This window comes from Balaenoptera ricei, chromosome X, assembly GCF_028023285.1.
Source record: "Balaenoptera ricei isolate mBalRic1 chromosome X, mBalRic1.hap2, whole genome shotgun sequence".
NCBI lineage: Eukaryota > Metazoa > Chordata > Mammalia > Artiodactyla > Balaenopteridae > Balaenoptera > Balaenoptera ricei.
The window spans coordinates 77006581-77024658 of record NC_082660.1 but is presented as its reverse complement, the minus strand read 5'-3'; the positions used below and the strand labels follow the sequence as shown (position 1 = coordinate 77024658).

At 36.2% G+C, this 18078-nt stretch overlaps 1 protein-coding gene across 1 annotated transcript in view; it reads right to left on the bottom strand.

Annotated features, from left to right (window-relative positions):
* The window catches only part of DACH2 (dachshund family transcription factor 2), a 619342-nt gene that overhangs the window by 370196 nt on the left and 231068 nt on the right, over positions 1 to 18078 (bottom strand). Inside the window, exon 3 of the mRNA XM_059910621.1 lies at positions 400 to 512. Within this exon, the coding sequence (XP_059766604.1) occupies positions 400 to 512 (113 nt within the window). The remainder of the gene's footprint in view (positions 1 to 399; positions 513 to 18078) is intronic.

Genomic DNA, 18078 nt, shown 5'->3' with positions numbered 1-18078 from the left:
CCAGAACTTTTGAAAACAAAAGGAGTATTATTGAGACATATCAACAAGCAGGTATACTACATCCCATAGGAGGCTTTGAGAAAATGTTAGTTTGGCCAGTCCCCCCTGCCCCCACCATCTCTTCCCACAGCACACAAAAACATACATACATACACACAATAAGGCCTTGAAAGAGGTTTCTTACAAGGAAATGACAATTAATTTTTAAGTCATGTCCATTTGATTTGAGTCACTGGAGTAACAAAACTGTTTTCGTGAATACTCAAAAAAATTCAATAATGTAACCTCTAGTAGAGCTTGAAAAGCTCTGAAGGACAAGGCAGTTAGATCAATATTAGTTCATTTCAAATGCTGGGCAGTATGAAGAGACAAGGCTGATCATCGGATGGATTTTATTACCTGTCGGAGTGATAAGTCCTGGTGATAAGAGGCCTGGGACTGAATGGGGCAGAAGGCGAGCATTGTCTTGCAACACTCCCAAAGAACGCTTAGGAGGCCTGCCAGGCCTTGAACTGTTGAAAAACAGACAAAGATCAGGTTAAAATATGCTCTTTGGAAATACCATCACTTGCTACATTTGCCTAAATCTCGTTTAATTGCCAAGAATGATAGAATTTTATATTAAAGACTATTTTCATTGATTACTAAAGGACCAATACTTTATACTAAACTTCCAAAATAATTATGGCAAGCATTAAAACCATAAGAGATCAATTTCTAGTTTAGATTCTATTTACAAGCCAGCACTTTGCAATACAGCTTACCTGTTGTGAGAAACCCAAACCTCGCTCTTAAAGCTACACTTGATCCCTGGTATTAATACATGCAACTGAGATCTGAGATAGGGGCTCACAGAATTAGGATTGTATAGAATGTGAAGTGATTAAGTCTCTGCTCAGCATGCCAGAGGTGAGGGGTAAAAAGCTGATATGTAGAATAAGGCCTGATGTTTACTAGCATTTCCACAGCTGCTGGGAGCCCACAGGGAACAAAGAACCCCTGCCCTCAGTATGTTTTTTCCTACCTATTATTTAAACCAGGCTGTATAACCAGCAGTACACTCTCTTGGAGTGTCTGTACTAAGGAAACCTGCCACCTTTGCAATCTAGGCTGTTTTTTCTCACAGATTGATTGGTATTTTTAACTGATGAGTTGATGCTAAACTTAAAACATTAACCTAACCTATTCTATTTGCACATTCTTCACCCAGGTGTGAACAGTTTGCAGTTGCAAATGTTAATCCATAAAATAATGAAATAGAAAGTCAGTATCAGGCTTCCATCTTGTACCCTAATACAGTCAGTGTACTGAATATATCATTTAGAAGCTGTCACCACATGAACAGACTTATAAGTCACTGAACATTAGGATCAAGTCATTCTCAAGTCATGCAGTATATTTCAAATATTACTTTCTTAATGTTACTTAAAATACTGCTGTTGCTTCTTAGTAGAAATGCAGTTTACAAAGCTGAATAAGAGGGATTTTGACAAAATACTGCAAAACACTATATTAAATAACCCAAGCTGCAAAAATTTATAAGGTTCAGATAGAGAACATTTCCAAAAATGACTTTTTGTTCACAAAGAAAGTTAAGTTAAACCTCACTCTATCAACTTTGCAGTAGCAAAGTGCTCCATCAATTTAAGACAAACTCTGCTTTTAAACGAAGACAACTTCTAGCAACCTTATACAGAGGTACTATTACCCAGTTCATTTTTCATACACTGTGCTGATGTTATTTTCTTTCATTGTACATCAATATTGTATATCAATCTAGCATGAAAGATTCTTTTTTTCTCATTTAATGTTTCAATTTTATAAACTGAATCTCCTCTCCCTCCTTCTACTCAAGTTTGGGCTATAATTTATTTTCTTTAATTCAGCGTTGTTATCCTGTTTGTCCTTGCCCTGTTTTATGGCTTCCTAACTCTTTGAAGGAATAGTGATAAGAAAAATATCCAATTTACTTCAAATGCCCTAAAGGATCCCAAGGTCACTGAACAATATTCATCAGGTTATATCCAGTCATTAGAAAAAGGCACTTTTTGTTGAATAATCGTCACCAAGTCCGTACTTTCCAAGTGATTCTTTGTGTCTTTCTATTTGTCAGAATTCAAGCCTACTAACTTTATTAAAGCCCACCTGATAACTCTTTGTACTTTTCCAGCATAAAAATTTCAGTGCTGTCTTTATGCTCATAATCAATTTCAGACAGGCTGTCTCCAGAAGAAAGCAGCCTGATGCTCACTCTACTTCCCTGAGCCAGTTGTTGACAGTACACTTTGGAAGCTATAAGGTTTAAATAGTTCTGTTCCAAATTTATTGGTCAATCTCACAATTTGATGTAGCTCTTTTCCAATAAGCTGACTCAGACTTGGGGGGCATTAGATTACAGGCCTCTTAGTCTGATGGTTCTGCCTTAAATTCCAAGATTTGAAAAATTTGGTCAAATTTCCCACCATCAGATCTATATTGAGGAATTCATGGCTAATGTCACAAATGGCTTGGTAGTATTTACTACAAATGCTATAAGCCAAGAGGATCATATTCTCCATCCTAACATTATTTTCAGTTTATAATTTTATGATGTTGGTATGATTAATTGTGAGCCTCCCCAACTAAAATGCAAGGTCATGAAGGCAGCACATATGTCTGTTTTTGTTTGTCACTGTACCCTGAGCAATTCTCATGGTGTCTAGCACACAGTAGGGGCTGGTAAACAGTTAATTAAAATCAGTTAATGAGTAATGATAGGACACATTATTTTGCCATGGCTACAGTTTCCAAATATTCCTTAGATTGCTCTATTATTGACCAAATAAATAGAAAGCCATCATTTAATCATCAGGTAAACACTTTTAAACTTCAGACTTTATGGCAATTATAAGAGCTTCAAAATATGATCCAGTCCAATCTGACTATTTACAAGGTTAAAGAAGGGTAGATGATACTGTCTTACGTCTGAAAGTTCCTACAAACTTCAAGACCCATTCAAGGGCTGAAGGTTCCAGCAGTTATTCATGTGTAATGACAGTTTCACTTATTCAATCATCCAATAAACAAACATGCACTAAGTGTCCATTCAGTGTGTATCTGGCATTGAAACTAGGTATCAGGGTTACAAGGTTAAAAAGTTAGCTTGACAAGGGCAAGGGTTTTGGTCTGTTTGTTCATTGACATATTGTGAGAACCTAGAACAGCTTCTGCCTTTGAAGAGCTTAAGGTCTAGTGATAGAGATGTGTGTTTGACCTGCTATTTAAAATTTATGATTAACTCTTTAGTGAATATGGCTGTGTGATGTATCCTTCCAAACTTGTTTAAACTTATCAGTGAGAAAAATCATATTCAGATGCCTTTGTTTATACTCTCGGAAAGAAGACTTGGGCCCCTAGGGTAAATTAATTAGAATAAAATTTGTGAAGGTGCTTTATAATCAATAGAGCTCCATACTAATACAAGACAGATTTATTCTTACTTTTAGACCAAATAACCCTCAGTAGTAAGACATTCCTAGCAATAAAGTTCTTGCATTTCTTTTCAAAGAACACAAGCCTGACAACATGATGAAAGACTATGGAGGACTCTGTAGAAAGTTGGGAAATATTCTTGATAGATGATCTTGCCACACTTCTTATCTTTAAGAGCTTTATTAGCATTAGGCAGATATTTACATATTAATCAAGACAAATAAACATGTGGTGATTTAACTAGAAAACTGTTATTTGGATGACAATTTAATCAGCATAGGTTGAAAGGTTCATCATTGCAGCATCCTGTTTCTGCTAAAATATTGATTGTGTTACTGATTTCAGTAATGCTTTATTTTACAGGGCACAAATAACCATGTAATTACTCTTTAAATGAATGATAATTGCTTGTTGGCAATTATTTGTTTTCAGTTTAATTACAAGGTTATTGGTACTCTGTAAAATAAAACAGGCCCTTTTTAAAGTTCCCACCCAAATTGCTCAGTGGATATATCACCCATGAACACCATAAACAAAACTTTATGGTACAAGGCAAACAACCCACCAAAATAGCAAAACTCTTATTAAAAAGCTCAGCTAAATCTTTGAGATCATCAGCTTTATAAAATCAACATTAGGTATAACATTTATAGGTGGTTTGGAAGGAAATTATACCAAAGAATCATGATTTTCTCTGGGTCCAGGTCATCCTATAACATAATTTATCCTGATATGTATTTTACCCTTCACTCTGTAAACTTCTTCAGAAGAAATGAAATAGTAACTCAGCTTCCTGAGATTAAAGAAAAAAACAAATTGAAATATGTATCACCTGTATTTCATTTTTCTGCAGTTGAAGTGGATTACCATCAGAGCGCTACCTCAAAGTTTATAAACTTTGTAGAGTTGACGGGTCCCTAAGAAACAAATTCAATAGGTCTTCTGGTGTCAACAAGATATGACACAGTCTGTGAAATATTTATTCCAAGTTGTAATAAAGTAGCTGATACTTTGTTCATTAAGATTATGAAATTTCACTGTTGGAGTTATTTTTATCTTGTATCATCAGCCATTTGTATATGAATAAAGGCGTAAACAATTGAGTAATTTTATTTCAAAGAAAAAATCATATTAATAAATTAATTAGTCATGTCATGAGACTTCAAGATATTTAATGTAAACCATATATGGTCAGCACATGAGTTAGCGAGGAACCACAAGTCATGTTATCCTCTTCAGTGAAAGTTTGGCTTACTACTCTTTAAAGAAACACTCATAACATTCTTGGACAAACTGAGGATATAGTGGCAGTTAACTGTGGTATTAGCAGCAACTTGTAAAGATCGCTGCATTTGGATTCCTGAAGTGGGAGCTGCGAGCCATGAGCCATGACCTGGGATTCACTTTTCAGAGCCATCACTGATATTTAAAATCCCTTGGGATAGTCCCTGAATGTGTCATTTTTTTCAATTACATTAGAAGCCAAGAAAACCAAGAATGGCATTAGGTTTGAAGGTGTTGTTTACCTGACTGTGAGAGTGCTGCTCTGACTTTTCAATATGCTTGTTAAATTAAATAAAAATCTTTCTATCAGAACAATAAGACTTTTAATTGCATTGTGGATTAATAATAATCTCTTAGGTCTGACATTTATTACAACATTTCAAGGATGCCAATGGTAGTTAAACTCTACCTGACCTTTCAGTGTTTATGAAGAGAAACAAACTCTGACCTCACAGCAACTTAAATCCATCTTCTCTCAGTGTTAGCAAACTGATCACTTGTCTAACTATTGCACTGGATTGTATTCTCAACCAGATCAAAGGCAGCAGCAGCCAATTCAGCACCCGGGAAAAAGTCATCCATGCAAAATGGGCAATTAACATTAATCATATATGAAATTGTTCAAGCTGATAACTGGAACCTGGTCACTATGGTAACTCTCATAAAATGGTGCTTATGTTAAACTGGGCGTCAATCAGCTCTTGGTTTATGGGAACTTAAAGTGTGGCTCATCATGTCTCTAGGAGCTATCAACACAAGGAACAAAAAAACACACCAGAGGCAAGGTCATTTATATTCCATTACCATTTACTCCCTTTTTCAGTTCTTATAGGCATATCCAAAACTTAAATTTGAATGCATTAAAAGCATCAATACCAGCATTCCATTAGAGTTAGGGAAGTTAAGGAAATTATCTTTAACATAAGGGTGTTCAGGGGATGGGGGAAAACCTTCCTTGTTAGGGTCATGTATTACAATACCAAGGATCATGTAGAATAATTCATGTTTAGCATTAATCTTATGATTGTCATAAATTGGATAATTTATAGTTATTATTTTAAATGGTGATATTTAATTCCTTTTCTAATGCTGAATTTCTATTTTTACTTCAATAAAAAAAGAAATCTGATGTAATAGACAATTTAAGGGTTGACTACTCACTTCTTAGAAAGTATAAATGTGAAGCTATTTTATACTTCATTTACTTGACTCTGCTCCCTATTTAAATTAAATGTGCTCTAAGCCTGGTGTTAGCACCTTTAAACAAGTTCAGTTTTTGTCATAAATTGACTGAATTCTAATAAACGTCTTAGTATAATTAACAAAGATTGTATAACAGAAATGCTGGCATATGACGAATTCTTAGTAGCCTCTTTTCGTTCTGCTTATGTAATTCCAATTAACATCAATGGAATCATTGCACCTTAGTAAATCTTAGAGTGAATCAAATTAAATAACTATTTCCCTAAAGACACAGACGTAGAGAGTGGACTTAAGGACACGGGGAGGGGGAAGGGTAAGCTGGGACGAAGTGAGAGAGTGGCATTGACATATATACACTACCAAATGTAAAATAGATAGCTAGTGGGAAGCAGCCGCATAGCACAGGGAGATCAGCTAGGTGCTTTGTGACCACCTAGAAGGGTGGGATAGGGAGGGTGGGAGGGAGACGCAAGCGGGAGGGGATATGGGGATATATGTATACGTATGGTTGATTCACTTTGTTGTACAGCAGCAACTAACACAACAATGTAAAGCAATTATACTCCAATAAAGATATTAAAAAATAATAATAAAATAAAAGGTTTAAAAAAGAAATAACCCTTCTAAAGTGTGTCATATCACTGTCAGACACAATGTTTTTAAAATACAGGCATTCTTGAATTCAAAGAATGTGTCACTGCTCAAAAATTTGATATTAAGAGAATGGTAAGAAGTTAACATTCACATTTGGATACATTCCACTGGCATCTCAAATTCAAAATATGCCTCCCCAAATCCCACTCCCCACACCTTCCTTCTCTTGTTTTGTCAGCAATATAGGCATGCTTTTCCTTGCCAAAACTATAAACTTGAGGGTAATTTTGATTCTCCCTCCACCTCTCCCTTCATTTTCAGTCTCCAATATTTTTGTTCCATTGTAATATATGTTGCAAATTTCCATCTCTATCCATTCCTATTTCTAACACCCTACTTCAGGCCCTCATCACTTCATGCCCAGGTTATGTTCAACAAGTTGTTTCATTGTTCCAATCCATTCTACATAAACTGTGATCTGAATTTTGGTGAAACATCCTTTCATTATGTCATCTTTTGCTCTAGAACCCTCAATACTTCCTGACTGCATATAAAATAAATTCTAAATGCCTTGGTCTAGCAATCTGCCCCAATATATCTTTCTTCCCTTTTCTCGAATTACTTCTTAAATGAATGTTCTTCTCCAGCTGGATGAGTAGATCCACTATCTGCTAAGCGTAGTATTTGACCCTAGAACCCTTCCATTGTGAAATGTCTTCAAGGTATTAGGGTTCCTGGGGACAAATTTTGTTAAGCTCCACTGTCTTGGGAAGGTTTCAGTATAACCTGCTGTAAACGGTGCTGTTTTTCTGAAAGGCCACTGCTTTTTCTTTGTGTCATCATACAGGCTCTCTTTAATGATTACCACAAAGGGAACTTCAGTACCAGTGTTAAGGGAGCGTGTTACAGCTAGCCAAAATATTATTTTTCATGTCTGGCAAATGAAGTCGCATTGGTAATTGTCAGTCTGTGCATAATCCCATGATGATCTCAAGAGTTAACATTTCATGTTTGAATGTCAATCAGAAACTGCAGAAGTATGGTGTTAATATCACAACTCTGGAGAGCTTAGGAAGTTGAGTAAGATTTTTAGGAAGCTGATCACTATTAACCTGACTGCATTAGTCTCTATGGTTAGAAATACAGCCTGGAAGCACATATTCAATTGATAAATACAGAAGCCAGTTTCCTTGCTGATTCAAAATCTTTTTAAAATTTTGCTCTACATGGATAAATATTAGCAACCCATATTAAAATAAAACTACTTTAAACAATCTTAGATATTCAGTGTAATGCAGTGGAAAGCACTAGGACTTAAACCTGAGTTCTAATCTCAGTTGTGGGAGGCAGAGTTCCAAAATTCTCCTCCATCCCAAGATTTCCAGCCCTAACTGCTAAAACTGTGAATGTAATGAGATATTAAGTTATATTACATGGCAAAGGTGATTTTCTACGTGTGATTAAGGTAACTAATCACATGACTGAGATAATTGAAAAGGAGATTATCTAGGTGGATCCAATCTAATTATATGAACCCTTTAAAAACAGAAAATTAGAGAACACACCATTGCTGGTATGAAAATGGACAGCGTTATATGTCAAGGAATGCAGGTAGCTTCTAGAAGCCAAGAGCAACCCTGGGCTGACAGCCAGCAAGAAAACAGGTGCACAAGTCTTATAGTTGAAATGAACTAGCTTCTGTCAACGTCAATGAGCTTGTGAGCAGATTCTACTGCAGAGCTTCCAGATAAAAGCCCACCCTGACCAACACCTAGATTTCAGCCTTGTAAGACTGTGAATACAGTCAAGCCCCTCCAGATTTCTGACAGATAGAACTGTGAGACAGTAAATGGTTGTTATTTTTTTTTTTTTTTTAAACATCTTTATTGAAGTATAATTGCCTTACAATAGTGTGTTAGCTTCTGCTTTATAACAAAGTGAATCAGTTATACATATACAATATGTTCCCATTTCTCTTCCCTCTTGCATCTCCCTCCCTCCCACCCTCCCCATCCCACCCCTCTAGGTGGTCACAAAGCACCGAGCTGATCTCCCTGTGCTATGCGGCTGCTTCCCACTAGCTATCTATTTTACATTTGGTAGTGTATATATGTCCATGACACTCTCTTACCCTGTCACATCTCACCCCACCCCCTCCCCCTATCCTCAAGTCCATTCTCTAGTAGGTCTGTGTCTTTATTCCCGTCTTGCCACTAGGTTCTTCATGGCCTTTTTTTTTTTTTTTTCCTTAGATTCCGTATATATGTGTTAGCATACTGTATTTGTTTTTCTCTTTCTGACTTACTTCACTCTGTATGACAGACTCTAACTCCATCCACCTCATTACAAATACCTCCATTTCATTTCTTTTTACGGCTGAGTAATATTCCATTGTATATATGTGCCACATCTTCTTTATCCATTCATCTGTCGATGGACATTTAGGTTGCTTCCATGTCCTGGCTATTGTAAATAGAGCTGCAATGAACATTGTGGTACATGACACTTTTTGACCTATGGTTTTCTCAGGGTATATGCCCAGTAGTGGGATTGCTGGGTCGTATGGTAGTTCTATTTGTAGTTTTTTAAGGAACCTCCATACTGTTCTCCATAGTGGCTGTATCAATTTACATTCCCACCAACAGTGCAAGAGTGTTCCCTTTTCTCCACACCCTCTCCAGCATTTATTGTTTCTAGATTTTTTGATGATGGCCATTCTGACCGGTGTGAGATGATATCTCATTGTAGTTTTGATTTGCATTTCTCTAATGATTAATGATGTTGAGCATTCTTTCATGTGCCTGTAGGCCATCTGTATATCTTCTTTGGAGAAATGTCTATTTAGGTCTTCTGCCCATTTTTGGATTGGGTTGTTCGTTTTTTTGTTATTGAGCTGCATGAGCTGCTTGTAAATCTTGGAGATTAATCCTTTGTCAGTTGCTTCATTTGCAAATATTTTCTCCCATTCTAAGGGTTGTCTTTTGGTCTTGTTTATGGTTTCCTTTGCTGTGCAAAAGCTTTTAAGTTTCATTAGGTCCCATTTGTTTATTTGTGTTCTTATTTCCATTTCTCTGGGAGCTGGGTCAAAAAGAATCTTGCTGTGATGTATGTCATAGAGTGTTCTGCCTATGTTTTCCTCTAAGAGTTTGATAGTGTCTGGCCTTACACTTAGGTCTTTAATCCATTTTGAGTTTATTTTTGTGCATGGTGTCAGGGAGTGTTCTAATTTCATACTTTTACATGTACCTGTCCAATTTTCCCAGCACCACTTATTGAAGAGGCTGTCTTTTCTCCACTGTATATGCTTGCCTCCTTTATCAAAGATAAGGTGACCATATGTGTGTGGGTTTATCTCTGGGCTTTCTATCCTGTTCCATTGATCTATATTTCTGTTTTTGTGCCAGTACCAAACTGTCTTGATTACTGAAGCTTTGTAGTATAGTCTGAAGTCAGGGAGCCTGATTCCCCCAGCTCCATTTTTCGTTCTCAAGATTGCTTTGGCTATTCGGGGTCTTTTGTGTTTCCATACAAATTGTGAAATTTTTTGTTGTAGTTCTGTGAAAAATGCCAGTGGTAGTTTGATAGGGATTGCATTGAATCTGTAGATTGCTTTGGGTAGTAGAGTCATTTTCACAATGTTGATTCTTCCAATCCAGGAACATGGTATATCTCTCCATCTATTTGTATCATCTTTAATTTCTTTCATCAGTGTCTTATAATTTTCTGCATACAGGTCTTTTGTCTCCTTAGGTAGGTTTATTCCTAGATATCTTATTCTTTTTGTTGCAATGGTAAACGGGAGTGTTTTCTTAATTTCACTTTCAGATTTTTCGTCATTAGTGTATAGAAATGCAAGCGATTTCTGTGCATTAATTTTGTATCCTGCTACTTTACCAAATTCATTGATTAGCTCTAGGAGTTTTCTGGTAGCCTCTTTAGGATTCTCTATGTATAGTATCATGTCATCTGCAAATAGTGACAGCTTTACTTCTTCTTTTCCGATTTGGATTCCTTTTATTTCTTTGTCTTCTCTGATTGCTGTGGCTAACACTTCCAAAACTATGTTGAATAATAGTGGTGAGAGTGGGCAACCTTGTCTTGTTCCTGATCTTAGTGGAAATGGTTTCAGTTTTTCACCATTGAGGACAATGTTGGCTGTGGGTTTGTCATATATGGCCTTTATTATGTTGAGGAAAGTTCCCTCTATGCCTACTTTCTGCAGGGCTTTTATCATAAATGGGTGTTGAATTTTGTCGAAAGCTTTCTCTGCATCTATTGAGATGATCATATGGTTTTTCTCCTTCAATTTGTTAATATGGTGTATCACATTGATTGATTTGCGTATATTGAAGAATCCTTGCATTCCTGGGATAAACCCCACTTGATCATGGTGTATGATCCTTTTAATGTGCTGTTGGATTCTGTTTGCGAATATTTTGTTGAGGATTTTTGCATCTATGTTCATCAGTGATATTGGCCTGTAGTTTTCTTTCTTTGTGACATCTTTGTCTGGTTTTGGTATCAGGGTGATGGTGGCCTCGTAGAATGAGTTTGGGAGTGTTCCTCCCTCTGCAATATTTTGGAAGAGTTTGAGAAGGATAGGTGTTAGCTCTTCTCTAAATGTTTGATAGAATTCGCCTGTGAAGCCATCTGGTCCTGGGCTTTTGTTTGTTGGAAGGTTTTTAATCACAGTTTCAATTTCAGTGCTTGTGATTGGTCTGTTCATATTTTCTATTTCTTCCTGGTTCAGTCTCGGAAGGTTGTGCATTTCTAAGAATCTGTCCATTTCTTCCAGGTTGTCCATTTTATTGGCATAGAGTTGCTTGTAGTAATCTCTCATGATCTTTTGTATTTCTGCAGTGTCAGTGGTTATTTCTCCTTTTTCATTTCTAATTCTATTGATCTGAGTCTTCTCCCTTTTTCGGTTGTTATTTTAAGTTGCTAAATTTGAGGCAATTGGTTGCACAGCAACAGAAAACTAATATACCAGTTTTGCCATTATTGAGCTGTGTGACCTCAGGCAAATTACATGACTATTCTAAATATGTTATCTCATTTTACGATTAGAGATGTAAACTAAATAATCTATCAATTTGATCATTAGAATCATGCTACATTTCTGGTCAAAAGCAGATAATTCATTAACTTCTAAGTATACATAGTTTTCCACTTTCTCATGTGTCTATTTTAGCTCATATTTTAAGTAAAGCTGCTGGATTGGCCCTATGGAAAATTACTCCAAAAAAGGGCAAAATATGTGCATAATACTATAGCATTATCCTCACCTTATAGTTGTGTGTAGATAATTAATCAATATATGTGAACACCAGTTTTGAAAAGCTGAAAGTGCTATACAACTTAAAGGAAGAAAATTCTGACACATGTTGTAACATGGATGAACCTTGAGGACATTATACTAAGTGAAATAAGGCAGTCACAAAAAGACAAATGCTATAAGATTCCAATTATATGAGGTATCTAGAGTAATTAAACTCATGGAAACAGAAAGTAGAAATGTGTTTGCCAGGGGCTGGGAGGAGGGGGGGAAATGCGAGTTGTTCTTCAATGGGCATAGAGTTTCAGTTTTGCAAGATCAAAAAGTGTTGGAGATCTGTTGCATAACAATGTGATTACAGTTAACATTATTGAACTATACACTTAAAATGGTATAGAGGGTAAGTTATATATTACATGTATTTTACCAAAATTTTTTAAAATAAATAAATAAATAAAATGCTTAAGATGATACATTTTATGTTATATGTATTTTACCACAATTTTTAAAGTGCTATATAAATTCAACAGTAATATTACTATGCTTGCAGTTATTAATTGACTTAAAATTTCCACTGAAATCATTCTGAAGGCCAAAATAAGGCTAGCCAGAGAGATATATCCTGCAGTTTACATGTTAGAAAAGTAGTTTTCTCATCTGAATGATAGTACTGAAAGAATTTCCAACTCTCCCAACCATCTCCTACTACATACTTAATTTATGTCCCGATGCATCCTTACTTGTAAGGCAAAATTCAAGAGCTCAACCTTTACACTTTAATTTCACAACTCTAATTTTTTCTTAAGGTAACTGTAATACATGTAATACATGTTTATACACAGATTTCTTTCTCATTTTCCTTCCCCATTCCTTACTTTGATAGGAAAACAGTTTTTTTAGGTATTCCTCCCCCCAAAAACCTTTGCCCCCCATCTATTTCCCGCTTTGAAATAATAAAGAAAATTTTCATCAAAGACAGAATAGCTCATAGCAGTTGACTAGAAAATAGATAACTAAATTCTAATTTTTCTTTGTTGCTGACTGTGGCATAGTCATGGATAAGTTGCTAAACTTTAGTAAATAGGCATGAAGATCTTCAAGGTGGCCATGGCAGTGGACATGCATTTATAAGGTTCCCTGCCCTCCCTCACTTTCATTTTGAAGTCAGGTAAATTTGGGTAGATTCAAATATCACAAGTAAATCCTGACACAGTGCGGCCTGGATACACATTAACACACTTTTCTAAAAGTCATTTTTCTTCCTAAATCATCGTTCCCGTGAGGCAGCAAAATTCAATAGCCCAGCAAGGGACTATGAACCCAGAAACTGAATTTATCTGTGCCATTGATCCAGTTTGTGACCCTGAGAAACTCAACTTCTCTATGCTTCAGTTTTATCATCTGCTAAATGGGTACCAAAATGATTTGATTCAAGGAATTATGAAGAATTGGAAACTCCCCTCTCTAAAATCCTCCACAATAAAATAATATGCAAGAAGGGAAAAGAAACAGCTAATGTGTGAGCATCTTTGAGCAGAATTTTCCAGTTTAAACAGATTCTCACTTTATACAGTAGTGGTGTGGTGCACCATACAATTACTTTGATAATGTTTTTATAGGGGTATCCTTGAAGCTGTTTTTTTTTTTTTCTTCATTAGCTGTTCTAAGTCAAAAACACTATCACTTTCAGTATGGAATTCTCAAAATAACCTTTTACTTCACTGTCTTCAAGCAAACAAACTTAACAAATCCAACTGCTGGCAAAGATTATTTTCCTGTTTCCTTCTAGGTTCCCCTCACCCAGTGTGAATAAACTCTTCCTGTAAAAGAGAACCTTTTCCAAAAAACATGGTTATTTCCCCCCATACCTATAACTTACATCTCTTCTTTAACTATAGGAAAATAAAATCAATGCAATTTGCATATTTTAATGTTCCCTCATAAGTACATTTGACCCTCACTAGAATGTTTTACCACTTTCTGAAGCAAAATGAAATTTAATAGCACCCATGGCTAATGTGGGTCTCCATTTCAGATGAGATTTCTTGATAATACTGATGACAATTTGATCCTATAGCTCCTACTAGCAACAAGACAAGGTTGCAAAAAGGGCAATGTGATACAAGTCCTTAAGACTGACTTCTAACTAATGTGACATAAACTTGAAACCAAACTTCACCAGCTTATCCATAAGTTAGATTTAGATTCAAAGCCTATACAGGCCTCTAAGAGTAGGATATGTTGTTGTGGGCACATCCCTGATGGCTAAACCCACAGCACAGTTCAAGGTTAGAAAAATGCCTGACACAGCTCAAAATGGAAAACCATAGTTTTACTGTGAGAAAATGAATATATACGCACTTATGTTCATTGTTTAACACTTGAAATGACAAAATTTATCCCAAAATATAGGGAGGGAAATGGAGTAAAATAACATTAGAAACTTTTTCAAAGTTTACTTGAGGGAACTGTATTTATAAATAAGAAATGAGAGTATGTATTTATTTTGTGTGGTTTTGCTCTTGTTTTTTGATTCATGCCATTATCTAGACCATTACTCTTATATTAATATTATTATAATTATTACACTAGAAAATACTTTTTGTGACAGAATCTCATAGTGTATGTATTCATTGTCTTTGGACTTTCTCTTTCTGGGGGTTGTTTTCTTCTTTGAGAGAATGCTATTTTCTGGCACAGCAGGATAGACAATAACAAATGTGCTGTTAAATAACACTCACCTCAAGGCAGGAGGATATAGATAGAAATAAACTTTTATATCCTAAAATTAGAAGTATTTCAAAAAGAAGTATTTTATCACTGATCATTTTTTTCCAAGACAAATTCAACTAACATGCTTCTATTACATAATTATTAAATATAATTTAAAGCCTGCTCTAAGCAGTGAAAACCTGTTGATTGCTTCTCCTTTTTGGGAAAAAAAATAACATTTATCAAGGTCAAAACCACAGAAGATTTAAAATTCTTAAACACTCTTGGCAAGTTAACCCCATCAGTGGGGTGTACTGAGAGCAATGTAACATCCACCTCACAAAAGAGCTGATGATGACCCTCACTCTAATGCTCCTTCTATGTTCAGAACAGCAAGGCATTTCCTTGCATTTCATGTGGACAACACTTTCATCCTTTCAGGCATTGTATGAATGTAAATTAAATTCATCTCAGCACCATGGTAAAGTTAGCAGCTTGTCCCACTCTGCCTGTTGTAAAAAAAAAAAAAAAAATAGATGTAACTAGAATATAGCTATTTGTCTTAACTCTAAATTTCTTATTGATAGGGACTATATAGCTTATTGAATATGTAGTGCTTGATTGTGCCTAACAAAATTCTTGGTACAAAGTAAACATCATCTAGGAGAGAAGGAAGGAAGGAAAGGATGGAGGGAGGGAAAGAGAATTATTTTTCATGTTTTATCAGGATACTTTGTACTGTGCTATGGAAGCACTTTTGTGAGATTCCCTTGGAGCTTTGGAGGCAGAAGTAAGAGCCAAATATATTTGGCTACTGAACTCTCCCAGAACTGGCTTAAAATACCAAAATTAACAGGTGGCAGGGTTACCAATTAGTGCAACAGGAGAGAATCACACCGAATATTTTTTGCAATCTAAACTTTTGAAAGAAAACTTTTTTTGAAAATTGGCAGGATATAAAAACCGAAAATTATTTTCCTTTAGTTTCTTATTTAAATGAAAGGATTGATTCTGCTTCTAATGCACTTGGTTAGAAAAGCCATCCACAAGCTTAGTTTGAAAACTGGGGAAGCAAGGTCAGTGAGGTAACACAGTTTCTATTTAATTCTCAATTTACATTAAGCCACAGGAAAATTAATCATTCTAAATAAACTTCAAAGTAACAGTGAGGAAGGAAGGGGTTTTGCATTTTCCTAAACCCTTGCTGAGAGGCTATTGTATCCTTTATCTTCCTGTCTTCCAGAAAGTTAGTGGTTGTATTTAACTTAAACTATTCATTTACCCTTCAGATATAGCATATCTTGAGATGCTTTTCAATGACTATAAGCCGTTAAAGAGTACAAACTCTCTGACAGCTTCCTTTAAATTCTTGCGTTTACAGGAGCATTTCACAAACCCATCTTCACAACTGCACACATTATAATTTACACGTTAACTACAACAGGGTTTCACCTTAGGCCTGTTGCCAAGAATAATCATTTTAAATCTTTTTATCCTTTCGTAAAAGGATAATTATAAATGTGAAAGTAACAGCAAAGGAAAGGTGTTAAGAAAGCACTTAGAATAATCTCCTCCATTTGAATACAGGAAGGCTGATGAAGAAGAGAAGGAAAGGGAGGCAAACCAATTCTTTGGGTGAGAAGTAACATGCCAAATGCAAGGCATGAAACATTAAACTGAAGGTGTGATAGATCTGTCCAAACGTCCCAAACAAAATCAGCCTGCCTTTGTGCTGGAAGGACAGGAAAACTCACAAACATTCCTCATTGGAATTTACTGGTAAAAAGCCAGCAATGAAATATACATGCAAAAGGTTACTCACTGCTTGTACTTCCCATGAGTTGGGGCTGTCCAACAATTTAGCAGCTATGTTTTCCCTGAAGATAAATAGTACGCTCATTTAATTTGCCTTTTGTTACAACCTGAATGCATACAGTTTAATCTTAGTCTCTTCCTCCACACTACAGGTGTTTCCCTTTAGCTAATTAAACATTAACATTGTGCAACTGTCAGTGCTCTAAAATTGGTGGTTAATCACCTCTGACTAAGAGTACTACAGAAAGTCTAAGTAAGTTGTGTTCCAGATAAATTGCAATGAATACAAGATGTTTCCGTCCTCTGAAACATTACACTGGAAGTTCATAGTTTATTTTTCAAGATTTCTACTTTAAATGGCATTGTTTTTTTACAACTTCATTCCTTGAAGGAGTGAATGGTAGTGTGGGATATGAATAAAGGATGTTCTTAGAGGAAGTAGGTCATATTATTTAGGACCTCACGTCAAAGTCAAAGACATGAGGGTTTTGCTCAAATATTGCTACTTGTAGTGTTGGGAAATTCCTTTTGTTTTGTTTTGTTTTTAATCAAGAAATGTCCTGATTAATGTTAAGGTTTACATCCTCCTATGAGCAAGCATCTATTACTACTCAAGGTAATATTTTTAATATATGGAGAAATAGTAATCCATTACCAAAGCGATGGATATTGGGTTTGAGACAGTCTGGGACCTGGGACCCTTTGCTGCAGTACTGCAATACTTGCACCTAGACACACCTCTCCTCCAACAACAAAATACAAAGAAACTATAAGGGACTAAAAATAACTGTGTGCATGCCCAGTTGGGGCAAATTCTGGACAGAAAGATACAAAAGACCAAAAAACCCAACTGCCACTTTTGAAGAGCCCAAGGCAAAAACTGGGGGTCGGAAGCAAAAGCAGGGTACTGTGCATGCCCCCTGCACACACCACCACCTAAGGGGTGGGCAAACCACCTAAGCCACCCCTCCAGCCTGACCCCTGGACACACCCCTACCCTCATCCCATATAAGGAACAAGCTAGCCCCCCAGACTCAGGGAGCCAGTGAGTGAGCAAGGGAACCTGTTACTTGTTCTTGCTCCCCCCTGCTGCAGCAGGGCCCCAATAAAGCCTTGTCTGAATTTCTTGTCTGGCCTCAATTTCTATTGATTGGGGAAGGCCAAGAACTCTGGTCAGTATCAGGCTGAAAGAGAATACAGACAAAATCATGAAATTCAGAAGTCGAATGTATGTATCAGTGAGTGTATAAGTATATAAACTAAAACTCAGAACCCAAGTGAAAAAAAAAGACCCTGAATCAGATCCCCAGTCTGTCATTTGGGCTCTGAAAGCAGTTATGTGCCGGAACCAATTTTTACCAGCTTTCGAGCACCAATTATGTGCATCAACTCCTAACTTCACATTGAGGCTCTCATGTCGGTAGCTTGAAATAGGCCGTGCTGGGAGTATTTACACCACGGAAATCAGCCAATACTACAAATCAGTGCTCCACTCCCACCCTAACCCGCAGCCAGTTGTTAAACATTTACCAGAACATAACTGTCTTAGAGGAAACCATGGTGGTCATGTTTTCTAAATCAAATAATTCTTCATTTGACCTTGCCATTTTCATATTTTATATAATTGAAGATAAAACTATTATATCTGCAATGAAAAATCTTGAAGAAACACAGTGTAAAGTATCTGATTTTAGCAAAACTTAACTATGAGAAACATATCTATA